Source organism: Lacerta agilis, chromosome 8 (genome assembly GCF_009819535.1).
Source record: "Lacerta agilis isolate rLacAgi1 chromosome 8, rLacAgi1.pri, whole genome shotgun sequence".
Lineage (NCBI taxonomy): Eukaryota > Metazoa > Chordata > Lepidosauria > Squamata > Lacertidae > Lacerta > Lacerta agilis.
In genome coordinates this window covers 8,794,193-8,807,267 of record NC_046319.1, presented here as the reverse complement: position 1 = coordinate 8,807,267, position 13,075 = coordinate 8,794,193, and the positions used below count along the sequence as shown (strand labels likewise).

General features: G+C 45.1%; 1 protein-coding gene across 6 annotated transcripts in view; it reads left to right on the top strand.

Annotated features, from left to right (window-relative positions):
- Nucleotides 1-2,311: 2,311 nt before the first annotated feature.
- The window catches only part of SPEN (spen family transcriptional repressor), a 67,863-nt gene continuing 57,099 nt past the window's right edge, over nt 2,312-13,075 (top strand). For 5 of the 6 annotated variants that reach the window (XM_033159338.1, XM_033159337.1, XM_033159335.1 and 2 more), the window contains exon 1: nt 2,312-2,442. In XM_033159338.1, coding sequence (XP_033015229.1) covers nt 2,360-2,442 — 83 coding nt within the window. In that variant the 5' untranslated portion in view covers nt 2,312-2,359. Of the gene's footprint in view, nt 2,443-4,198; nt 4,334-13,075 lie in introns of those variants that run through there. The other variant, XM_033159336.1, reaches the window with a different exon arrangement.

Here is a 13,075-nt window from a genome sequence, read left to right as displayed (position 1 = left end):
AAGGAAGGAGGGGAATAGACCTTCTGCACAAAGGAATTCCTATCCCAGTGGTTCATTCATAATGAGCTTATAAACAACAATTAAGAAACTTTGAATTAGGATAATCTGATCAGTAAATCTAACCTAATTCTCAAGGTATCGCTCATCCCAAATTGCTGGAATTTAACACCAGGAGAGACGGATCTCCTGTTTGTTTTGTTGGTTACATATATTGTTTTTTTGAATGTGGGAAAACTCTTTGTAGGTTGGGAAGTCTCTAGTGGGCAACAGACAGCTCATACCAATCTCTGTTAAAATATGGCATTTTCCGCAGCAGCCACTGTTCTTGTGTTGTGCTTTCCCAGCATTTATGGGAAACCTCCCATGTGAACTTTCCCCACCAAATAATCCCTCTGTGTCACAAAGGGTTCTGGGATTCATGCAGAGGAACGCTGGCTAGGCCTCATTGCCACACATGAATTGAGGGCAGTTTTTAATTAATTGATGAACACAGCAGTCCTGTGCATAATTGCTCAGAGGTGGCATCATTTCAGCAAGACCTAACTCCCAAGCAAGTGTGTTTAGGATTGCAGCCTTAAGGGATAAGCTTCTCCGGGAGTTTATTGAGAGTAGATGCATAGGCTTACGCTGTTCATCTCCACAATTTTACATATGAGAAAAACTGTCCTACAGAAAAAGAGCAAACTTTATTTGTATGGAGGTGATGTGTTTATAAGTACTTGTATTATTATAATCTTTTAAAAAAACATAAATTATATTTATATTTAAAACAACTAAAACAAATATAAGCAGATATGGAAAAGTATACAAATATATAAAAAGAATTAGATCCAGTATTAGTCCAGCCAATTGTTTATAGGCATCACCAATTTAGATCCCACGAAATTTAAGGACCCATCCTATTACTTAAAAGGCACTATCTACAGTATATGCACAATACTTTATGCAAATAACAGGCATGACAAGTCGCTGTTCCCAAGGAGCCTACAGTCTGAAACACAGATAAACAACATATTTTCTTCTTACTATATGGTATAAAAAAATAATTGGAAACCTATTGCAGCGCCATGTATAGCCCCCGAGGAGCCACATCAGTCTTGGCATTGGCCGGCTAAGTCTTCACAGCTCAGCTTTTGCCACCAAAGTGACACCAAAACGAAGGAAATGCCCAGAGGTTGTCGGCGGTGGTGGGACAGACCTCCTGCGCCATTTCCCTCCTAAGTTTCCGCTTCCAGGAGCTGGGATTTGAGTTTTGGGAACCAACAAATAACTCCGGTAGCGACTTGAATGGTGCGACATTATACCAATGCGAGGGAGCGGGGAAGCCCCACATGCAGTGCCGTGCCGTGCCTGGGGTATTCTGTGACCCTTACTGATGGCGCAGGCGAGGAGCAAAGGGAGAAAGGCGACCTTCCTCCTCCCTTGAGGTCTTTCTACTTCTCACTGAGGCTCTCGGAGGGGGAAAACAACACCGGCGCCCTTGCCTCGAGGGCGCATGCGTAACAGCCTGAGAGCCTGAGACCGCGAGCGAAGCGGGGAGGCGAGCGTTGTGCGCCTGCGCGCTTCCCGCGGAGAAGGCGTATTGGGGACAGCGGGATTCTCTCACCCCTCCCCCACCCCACCTACCTACTCCTTCCCGGCCTCCGAGAGCTCGCAGCGCACGGGGCCCCTCCTCCTCGCACATACCCGAGAGCGCATGCGCGCGCTTCCTCCTCTTTTCTCCCTCTCTCTCTCACACAAGCCACTTTTCTCTTCCTTACACACGCACACGCACGCGCTGGTTCGCCGCGCGCCCAGCCGCCCAATGAGGAGCGAGCCTTGAAGCGCGAGGACCCGGGTTGGTGGCGGCCGGCGGCCTAGGGCGCATGCGCGCGCGCGGAGGTTGGGGGGTGAGACAGCGAGCAAGCGAGTGAACGGAGCGAGCGGGGGACGCCGCGGGGGCTACTGCTGCTGCTGCTGCTGCTGCTACTGCTACTGAGGAGAAATTGGGAAGAAGCGCCGCGGAGGGAGGAGGAGGAGCGGCTTCGGCAGCGGCGGTCCCACCACCAGCGACAGCCGCGAGGAGAAGCAGCAGCAGCAGGAGGCAGCGGGTGTCGGGAGGGCCCGGTGGGATGGTGCCCCCCACCGGCGCCGCGGAGGGAGGAGGCGGCGGCGGCGGCGAAAGAGGAGCAGCGGCGGCGGCAGGCACAGGCCGAGTGCGGCGGCGGCGAAGAGCGGCGGCGGCGGCGGCGGGAAGAAGAGTAGGCTGCAGCTGCTTCTGCTTCTTCCCCCGCTCGCGGTGCTGAGGCGAGCCGAGCGGAGGGCGGCGGCGGCGAGAGCAACGCCCGCCGCGGAGGAGCCCCCATCGCCTGGCAGCAGCATGGTCCGGGAGACCAGGCACCTCTGGGTGGGCAACTTGCCGGAGAACGTCCGCGAGGAGAAGATCATCGAGCACTTCAAGCGGTGAGTAGAGGAGAGAGGGAGAGGAAGGGAGGGAGGGGCTGGTGGCAGAGTCAGAAGGACATCCCCGAAAGGGCAGGGGGAAGAAATGGGGGGAGAGCATGGGGTAGATAGAAGGGGGGTGGGGGAGGCAAAAGGAGGGGGAAAGTGGTTCCCCGCTTCAGTCCAACGTAGGAGGAAAAGGTGCTTGTAGGGATCTTCCCGCTCCCCCACATCATTTCAACCAACGGGGGAGAGGAAGAGTGTATTTTATTTATTTGTTACATTTATATACTGCCCTTCATCCGAAGGCCACAGGGCGGTTTACATTACATTTAGTTACATTCTGGTTAGCTGAAGATAAGCTCTCCCGACGGGTTTACCTAGGTAGGCAGGTAGGGAGAGAGAGGTGGGTGGGTTTACAACCACGAGTCTATATACTGTATATATACTATATACAGTCTATATACTGAGGGTTTTTGTTTCTTGGGGTATATATATATATGACGACCCCCCCCCCCAATTCTCGGTATAAATAAGGAAGAGAGATGCACTCGTGGGAAAGGAAAAACCCTTAACGTTTGAAAGGCAAGAGAGGCTGAGTGAGGGGAAGAGTCTAGACTATGAGCTCAGCCCCTAGATAAAAGTGGAAGAAGGGAATTCCAGACTTAAGGAAGTGGGGGGGGGGAAATAGGAAACTGAGGCAAGACCTAAGTTATAACAAGGGCAGTTGCTTCTGAGAGCTTGTTGGGAGGTGAAGGCAGGGAACAGTGACTCCTCCAGATAATGAAGGGTTGTTGGTTTCAGGAGAGCATAAGCAAACAACTGGGGGTGGGGTGGGTGGAAGAGTAGGGCAGCTGCATCTGCCATTTCACATAGTGGAGGGAGAGAGGTTAGCAAAATGAGGGAAGGAGTACCATCCCCAGGGACATGACAACTATGAGGAATCTCCAAGGTGTCAAGAGAAGAATGAGGAAGGTGACCACTCTCACCCCAAAACACATACATAAGGTGCCACTTCCAGGAGCTGAGGGGAGAACCTTTTCCTCTTGGGAGTTGTGTGAAAGCAGAAGAGAAGGTGGGAGGGGTGTGTATGGGGGAGAGAGAGATCAAATACCCCTAGTTTGGGAGGGGGTGCCTGTGGAGGCATGGATATAAATCAGGATGTGTTAGGAAGGGAAGGGAGTTTCATGGTTGTCTATGTGGAAGGGAAAACCTAAGATTGGACCTGGAATTGAGTGCCTGGAATTTCACAGGCCAAGCCACAGAAGGCAGATGTGCCTGGGAAAACCTGTCTTGAGTATTATAGCAGCTGCTGCTTTTGCTTGCCCCTATGGATCTGGTAGAATTGGAATACCTTGGATCCAAGAGAGAAGGAAGTTCAGGGGGGCTGGGATTAAGGATCCCCTCCTGCACTTGGAATCTTTGACACACTAAAGGAAGGAACTTCAGAAAAGAAACTCCAGAGTCTGAGGAAGAAGGATACTGCCAAGTGCCATCAGCATTGTGGATTGGATTTTTCTAAGGGCATCCTGGAATGGAACCAACTTTTACCTGAAGAGGCCTGCTAATTTCTCTTTTCCATATTTTTGTGCCAGCACTGTCCACTGATGGAACTGAGGGTTTTTGTTTCTTGGGTTTTTTTTTTTTTTGGCTTTTCAGTGCATCATAAACACAACATGGATAAAGTATTGCTGTTTTCAGGGGTGCCCAAGTGTCAGTCTGATGTGTTTTTTATTTATTGACTTTGCTTGCTTGCCTCTTGAAACAATTTATGAATGAAATATTTGGGACCCGGCAATTCAAGCACAACTTTGAGAGAATAGAAGCTGAAATCCTCCTTGAACCCAACTTCCTTTGGTTTCCTTTGCGATGGAACAGTTTTCTGCCATGGCTAATTCTGAAGACCAGATTGGTATTGTTACTTTTGGTATTTTTCTTGCTGCCCTTAGGCCCAGTCAAACAAAAATAATATTTCCTCGCCTCTTACTCATTTAGCAACAGGTCATATTTGGCTTAATATTAACAATAGCGCTAACGTGTGTGTGTGTGTGTGTGTGTGTGAGAGAGAGAGAGAGAGGGAGAGAGATTTTTGTAAGCCTTCTTAGTAGTGGATGGATCCTAGGTGATGTATGATTGCAGGAGTAAGCACCATGTTCACAACTCACTTCTGCTGTTACAGTGGAAGCCTGTTAATGGCATTGTGGAAGGAAACATAGGTAGAATTCTAGACAAGTGTTTTGGTCAGCTAAAATAGTTTCCAGTTTGAGACTCTGAAAGGGCTTGTAAATTTCCTTGCAATTTCCTTGCTAATGTTTAGAGTAGGAAAATTATGGAGTGAACCTAATGAGTCACCATGGGAAAAATAGACTTGGTCGCTACCTCATGGGGAACAAGCTTGGCTGGTGAAGCAGGGGGAGAAAGGAGAGTAGAACTCTGCCCTGCTTTATTAAAGGGAAGCTCTCTAGTTACTTGGCCTTTGCTTGTTCATCAGTGTTTTACGTATATTCCGAATTTGTCAAAGCTAACTCAATTTGCAATTTTTAAAGCAGATAATTTATCTCCCTCCTCCCCAATATTGCAGTTTTGGGTGTGGGGAGGAAGACCAGTGGTGTTATGTCCGATAAACTGGTATTTGTTCTTGCTTCAGTTATTAATTTTTCATTTGTTTTTGTGTTGGGGGTGAGGGAGGGGAAAGGTTTTAACAGTGCTCCTCTATGCAAAATGCAACATGCATGGGAACAATGGTTCCTTTTATTTCTGCTTGGTTTCCCTATGCGTTGCTTGTTTCTTAGTGTTGGTTTCTGTGGCTGAGAGAGGAAGAGACACATCCAGGCAAACTGTGTGTTGCAGCATTTGCTGTGACCAGCAGCGTGTGGCATGACTTGTTCTTTAGCAGCGCTGCCTGTTTTTAGAGACATTTTCCTGCTTTCTCTCCTGTTCCATAGGTTGGGAGCGAGGAAATGTTCAGGGAAAGGACTCCCTTTCTGAAGTGGTGACTGGTGCAGTGCTTTGGCTGGTGTGAATGCCTTTCTAAAATGGCGGCCCAGTTTATGTAGGGAAGAACAGAGCTGATCTCGCAGGGCTGCACACAGGGAGGTGGGGGAGTGCTAGGAGAGCAGCGTAAGGAGAGAATTTCTCCAGCTCCCTTGTTACAGTTGCCTGAGCTGCGGAGCTTCCTCCAAAACATGCAGAGGGAAAATATTTCGCAGAAAAGAGCAGTTGCTGCTGCAGCATTTGTGTTCACGAGGGACATCCCTCCTTGCAAACCGTCTTCCCAGGTTTTGTAAAGGGCCAAATTTGTAAGAATAACCTTGTGCCAAGTGGCATGAAACACAGAATGGCAGACAAAGGATTAAGAAATTAATCTGAATGAATTAAAATCTAGGTATAAAAGGGGCATAATCCAGCCAGTCAGATCCTGATAGCTGTTACATAAAACTGAAGCAGCTGCCTTATTTTCCCATTAAGACATTGTCAGTTGCCCTTTTATTTATTATGCCTTACACTGGAAATACAGATAACCACAGCTTAAATTGATGTGTACAACTAGATCTGTCTTTTTTTAAAATAATGCTTGTTGCAGGGTAGTGATAGACTAGATTTTGGAGTGGTGATTTTTTAAAAAGACATGATGGGTTTATGCACCAAGATTGCCAAAGGATTCCTCCAGTGAGAATTAAATCTGACTTTTCAGTGTCGTCTTCACCCTGTTTTCACAGAGTATTTTTAATGCTGGACAAAGTTGCCATGGTGCTGTTGCTTAGTGATGGTTCAGAAAAATGGAAGGATCTGAATTAAGTGGCTCTTTCTTTCATTTTTCTGAATGTGCCATCAGTTTAAATATAGGTCTTGAAATTCAGTGTGTGTGTGTGCTTAGATTTCAGAATCAGATTTATTTGGCTGTTGCATTTGGAATTGGGGGTGGGTGGGAGCTGGTAAATACTGAGGTGCACATTCCAGAATTAATATGGCCAAATATGCAAAAGTGTTTTCCATCTGCTTCTAGCTACTTGGATTACTGAATCCTTTCACTATCAGATATCTGTAGAATTGAGTTTCGGTTGGCAGGAGGAGGCCATTGTGAGTACTGTACACTGACAATAGAGCAGCCCTTCCTTTGTATGTCCCTGGCTTGTGTGGGGGAAGGGCAGAGCCCAGTTGCACAATAATTGCCTTGCTGTCTTGTGCAGGTATTGTCAACCCTTTCAGGCCCAGGACCCACTTTTAACCCAAACATGCAATTGGGGAGCCATTTATTATCCTTTTACCATAGTTTGCATGATGGTAGTGCTCCTTTTATGACCCACCTTGGATCAAGCTGCGACCCACTATTGAGTCCTGAACTGCCAGTTGAGGATCAGTGTGCTAGAGGATAGCTGTGTTGTGCATATATATATGAAAGGCTGCTGATAGTGGTTGCCTATAGAATGAGTAAGGTTTAATTACCGGAGAGGACCTATTTTAGTTCAGAGGGAAAAGAGCCTTTTTGGATTTAGCTGGGCTGTGCAAAGTTCCCACCCATCCCCCCATTCTGAAAATAGGACAAAGAATATGCAGAGTCGGAGCAAGCAGTAATTATCATCTTTTAGCTGCAGAGGCAAAAAAAAACTACCTGATGTATTGCTGGACATAATTGGCAGGCATAGCCAAATACTAGCCTCTGTTAGCAGCAAAAGGTAAAAAAAAAAAAGGTTAGCAGCACACCGGTGTGAAATGTAGTCATTCTGGTTGGTACTGGTGATACATTCTCATTTCAGAACAAAACACATTCAAGCTGTTCATTCTAGGGTTCTAAAAAAATGTACTCTAAAAAAAGTACATTTAGGAATGACTCGTTAAAGAGGAAAAAAATTATGGGACTCCTAACTCTAAAACCTTATAAAGGGAATTGAGGAGAGAGGCTTGGAAGTCTCAAGTAAACTTCCTTTGCCATAATGCCTTTATTAGGACCAAGCAAAATGTCATAAAGTTGTAAGCTTTTGAATTCTCTAAAATGAATTTGGATACATATCATTTTTATTAATTTGTGTAAATTTGTGTTTTTGTATATTTGGGGGCTGTTATTATAATATCCGAATAATGTTTTGCCCGTAATTTTGACAGTTCTTGTGATCCTTTTTGGGAAAACATCCCTGAAGTTTTGTTTGTGTCAATACTATTTTATTATTCTTATTCATACAGTGCCCTTTATGTACACAGCAGTTTACAGAGTTTTAGAAGGGAAAAAACAGGTCTGTTGCCCCAAAGAGCTTACAGTCTAAAACATGACTGCTGGTAAGGAGACTATGTGATAGGTATGGTGGAGGTGGGGGTGATATGTAATTCTGGAAATATAGATATTTTCTTTTTTTAAAGTCTCTTTAAGATGGTGCATACAGATTATACGTCGTATTTAAAACGGCATCTGAAACTACTAAGGTACCTCTTCCTTTCATGGTTTCTGTTTGGGGCCCAAGGAGTTGATTAGTTGTAACTGAAAGTGTTTCACTAGTATAAATGCATCCAAATCATTTCAGTCATTGAAGTACTGAAGCAATTTCCCACTGCTAAAACAGAAACATGGCAGCCTGCAAAGAGAAGCAGGCTAAATATAGTAACATTTTTCCTCTGCACAAATGCCAAATGTCCACGTTTCTCCATGATTAACTTGAGGGGGAAAATAAGAACCTTTGCTCTCAACTACTTCTGTTTTAAGTACATAAGATAATGTGTGTGTTTAGTCCATTAATAAAATGGTGACAGTTAAAGATGGGCGTCACAAACATAATGAGTACTTCTCAAGAGCTTGTGCTGCTTCACATTCAAAAGATGCATGAAAAGTGACCTTTGAGGTTTCCCATTTCATTTTACCCTTTTTAGGCACTGAGTCTTATTGTGGGAGAAAAACACCAGTTTGGTATCCTTTAAGACCTGTTTTTCCTTAAGGCCTTTAACTGTACATTCTTTATTGTATTTTTGGTGACTTCAAGTCACATGCTGCTCCCTCCTCCCTTCTACCAATGTGTTGCCCTCCAGTTGCTGTTAGACCACAGCTCCCATCATCCATGATGTGCTGGTGGAGGGGGGTGAGGGGGCTGTTAGGAGTTGGAGTCCACAACATTTGGAGGGCACCATGTTGTCTACCTTTGCACTAATGCACACAAGCAGCACAAGCTGTGTGCCTTCTGGCATTTTTATCCCCCACAGACAGGAATATGTACAGCTGGATGCTAGCTGTCTAGTCTCTCTGTGCACTTTTCTGCCTCTGCATGACTAATGAAAGCCTAAACACGCTTCCAAGGCTATATGGATTGAGAAGGCTGAATCTGGATCTTTTAAATATGCAGCTGCGTGGTGTTGTGTACCCTGTTTTGCAAGTGACTTGACAGAAGGAGGATTTGGTGCAGAGAGGGAATGAGTCATTGGGAAGGATGTAGCAGAGAAAGTAGGCTTTCCTTCTGAAGACGGACAGAGATCCTCATGAGAATAACTGCAATTGATATTGGCAAAGTTTGGTTTGCTGCTTTAATGCTATTGTGTTTTGAATTCTACCCACGCCCTCATTGTTATCTTTTGGAGGAAGAGGAGCAGAGTGCTCTAGGTTCTAGGTAGTTGTGGGATCATTGCTATGCTGTGGCTGACAGAATTGTTCTGCTCTCTGCCACTTCATGATGTGTAGGATCCCTCAGATCTACATGCTTGTTAAAGAGCTTGAGGCTGCTGGTGCGTTTCCCCGGAGAAATCCTTGGATGCTTCCTTCCTGCCAGCCCACTGGACGTGAAATGTGTGTTTGAACAGGAGGGGCAGCCTCACATCCTCTGATTCAGCCATGGATTTTTGGATAGCCTTGAGCAAGCCTCATGCCCATAAAGTGTGGGCAGCCTTGAAATTTCCTTGGGGGAGCAGTTCTTTGCATTCTATGACAGTGTTCTATAAATAACATTTCAAAACACATAAAAGCCACAGAGCAGCCAAACCTCTAGAAAGTTTGTTTCAATGGGTGAAACTTCTCAGGCTGTATTTTCCTTAAACTTCCCACATAGCTGCTTTGTTTCTTGTTCTAGCACCAGCTTCTAAATAGTCATGATACCATAAAAGCGATACCATGTCGGACATTCCGCAATGTGATCTGCACCCTGTTTTGCAAGTGGCTTGGCTATTTGAGAAAGGTACGCACTGAAGCACATAACCTTCCCAAAGTCAGCCTTGAATTCTGATCCCAAAACTGATTACACAGAAGCAAGCCCTGCTGCATTAAATGGGACTTGATTCCTAGTAATTGTGCTAGGATTTCAGCCTTTTGTATTCTACAAATTTCTAATTAACCCAAGTGAGCTCCAGGAATCTTAGCTGACTTTTGTGAAACTGGACATGTCTGATAAGGAGGTAATTAAATGAGCTGAGAGAGAAGGCAATCATTATAATCTCTAGCTGTAAACTATCTCCTTGTCTGCCAGATGTAAAACTTCTAGGAAGGCTGAAATTCTTCCAGGGGCAAGAAATATGATGCTGAGTTCATAATATCTCTGGTGCGATTGGTTGTATGCAGTAAGGCTTTAGACAAAGGTCACTTGTGTTGCAAGATGGGCTCATAGGTTCCTTGTCTCAAAGCCTGAAGTCTTTGAACTGTAGAAGTAAATGTTCTTATTCCGCAAACATTTTTGTGCTTTTGGCGTGGGAGGGGAGTGGTGATCATACTCTCACCCAGTGTGACTAAACTTGATGAACTAAGTTGACTGCTAATTACATGCATTAATGATCTGTTGGCTTCATTCTTACAAATGAATAGATAAAGAAAGGGTTGTGTGTCTGTTTACTTGAGATACTGAAGGGCAGTGGTTTAGACCAGTCATTACTAATGGCATATGTGCATGTATGTCCCACTGTGGCCTCTAGTTAAGCTAGTGTTGCATCATTTTTTGGTGCATCAAACTGTATCCTGAAACTGGAAGCATGACTAGTACTTGTAGACGGTCTTACTTAGATCCCTGTTGAATAGTGTGTATGACAGATAAGACGCCAGCCTAGAATGGAGAGGAATCCCTCATGTTGCATACTTCCTTGGTTAACCTTTGAGCGGGGGGAAAGCGAACCGTGGGCATGGCAAAGACAAAAGTAGGTAGAGATACTGAGCACAGACATACAACTTACACATTCATTCTCCCTGCTTAACAGTTAGGCTTGGAAAAAGCATTTGAACCTTTATGGGAGCCCAGTTATGTGATCTTCCCCGAGATTACAGCTGGGAGGCTTGACCTTTCTTTAGCTGCATTCTCCATGAAGATTACCCAGTTGTCCATCCCTCCCCCAAGAAGAAACCCCAACAACTACTCGTGAAAAAAACACATTTTGTTTGAGCCACTAGACAGATTTTTTTCAAGCTTAATTGTGGTGGGGGTGAAAAGGGGACACTGGGGGCTGGATAGGGAGGTCCCAGGGGCTGCATCCATACCACTGACCTATACACACACATTCCCAGAGCACTTCTTGAAAGATTTCTTTAATTTATTTTTAAAACTAATATTCCACCCTTTGTCGTAAGACTCCACGGTGAGTTACAATAATAAATGCATAGAATAAACATTAATAAAACAACTCTTGTGCAATTGAGTTGTTCTTGAGTTTAAGGCATTTCTCCTAGTGTATTAAAGGCTGGGTGCCCTATTTTATTAATGGTTGTTGGTTTATATTTTGCTATATATTGCCTTGCCTCTTAAAAAGTGGTATGGAAAACATGATCATATGTTCCTTATAATCTGATGCAAGGAATTTATTTCATTCTCTTCCCCCATCCCCCACCCTACTGTGTTGTTCTTCAGTGAGTTTGGGTCCCAGTTCCAGGAGCTGTAAGCCTATTACAGCAACACTCGCCAAGGAAAACAAGGTTGAAGGTGCAGTCCAGTCCAAACAAACCAGGGTCAGACACCTGGAATCAGTTCAGGTGCAAAGCATGATGCAGAGGCAACGCCAGGCAGCAGTCCGAGGTCAATACCTCAGGAAGTCCTGGCAAAGTACAGCTCAACAAGGAGGGGAGATGAGGCTTGGAAACAAGGAACCAGTGATATGAGAAGTTACTAGCAACTCGGAGGCTCAAGAGGCAGACTTTGTGTACTCATACCTCCTAGACCATACCCTAACCACAGTTACTGGTAGTGAAGGAGTTTCAGGGATTACTTGCTCATGAGGATGCCCTTGACTCATGAGGCTCTGTGGACTTAGGGTCCACAGACTATGCCCCGTTGTCAGTCTGGCCCAGAACTGGACCTTTTGGTGCCAGCAGATGCAGGGAGCGGGGCTTCCTCCTTCCCCTTTGATCCTGAACACTGATTCTGGGGGACACTGCCTAATCCCCAAGGGCCTTGGCTTGTGGGAAATCTGGTTTGTCCTTCAAAGACAGCACTCGGTGTCTAGTATTGGGTCAGGACTAGTCTTGACATACTGCCACCAATCTCTTGGCTTATGTGGGGAAGTTATTGCAAGTTATTTGACTCCTGCATAATTGCTGCCATGGCACTAGCTCCGAGTTAGAACTCTGCAGAGGCAGTGTTAGAAACTGAGATATGAAATATTATGTTCATTTTTCATATGGTTTAGTCCTTCCCCTGTCCACCCCCCTAATATTCTTCAGAGGGGCTCTTCTCCAGTCTTCAAAGAGTAGTTGGAAGTGGGAAGGCAGGAAAAAGGTCCTCCTTTCCTTCCACTCTGCAGTTTTAATCTGAAATCTTAGGCACATTACTGCACCCAGAGCACAGAAACTGCTTGCCCTAATGAAATTCCCTGTCACAAAATGCCCCTAGAACAATGGGAGTTTTGAACACTGTGCAGAGGTCATGGGGGCCTTGCTTCTGTCAAACCACAGATATAGGAAGTATGTTGCCTTAATGGTGGAAAACTATGTTATATTTTGTAGAAAGGGAAACTTTTTTTAAAAAAAGCAAACGTGCTGAGTATCAAACATTTGAAAATTAAACCTAGTAAGTTGCTCATGTCCATTAATTTCCATGGGTCTGCTCTTAGTAGGACTAATGTTCAATATAACCATATAAGGTTGCAAGTTGATTTCACTTGTGAAACATTTTCCAAAGCAACAGAAGCTGTTCTGACATGTGTTGTGGTACCCTGAGACTTTCATTGTGGTCTGTGGACAGCAGCCTTGAGCAAGTGCAGCCCCACAAGTGGTAACGGTCTTTGGTTTCGCCATCAGTCTGAAGAAACACAGTTTTTGAAGGAAAGTAAAAGAGAATCTCTAAAACCAGTAGGTGGGGTGATCTCACTTTTGGCAAACTTTCCCCATGTTAGGGAATTCTCTTCACTTTGGGAACAGGACATCTCCGATGAGGCTGTGCCAAGATGGCCTTTAGGACACTTGAGTGACATCAACCTGACTGTGAGCTATGGTTTACGTTCAGGTAGATATGGTTTGTGTGATAGCTGGGCTGTCTTTGGCTGATGCATTTGATGTTACCTGCTCCTCCCTCTTGATTTTCAGAACACCTCTTTTCTGTTTGTGTAAGTCTCCTTAGCCTCATGTTACAATGGGAAAACACAGGACTCTGACCTATTTGCGCCTGCTGCAAGAGCAATTGGAGGACACAGCATAGTCATTATTGTTTAGGGGCCCAGCTTTTATTTCTAAAACTTACAACTTCTTTGAAGACAGGTAGAACTCTGTGTG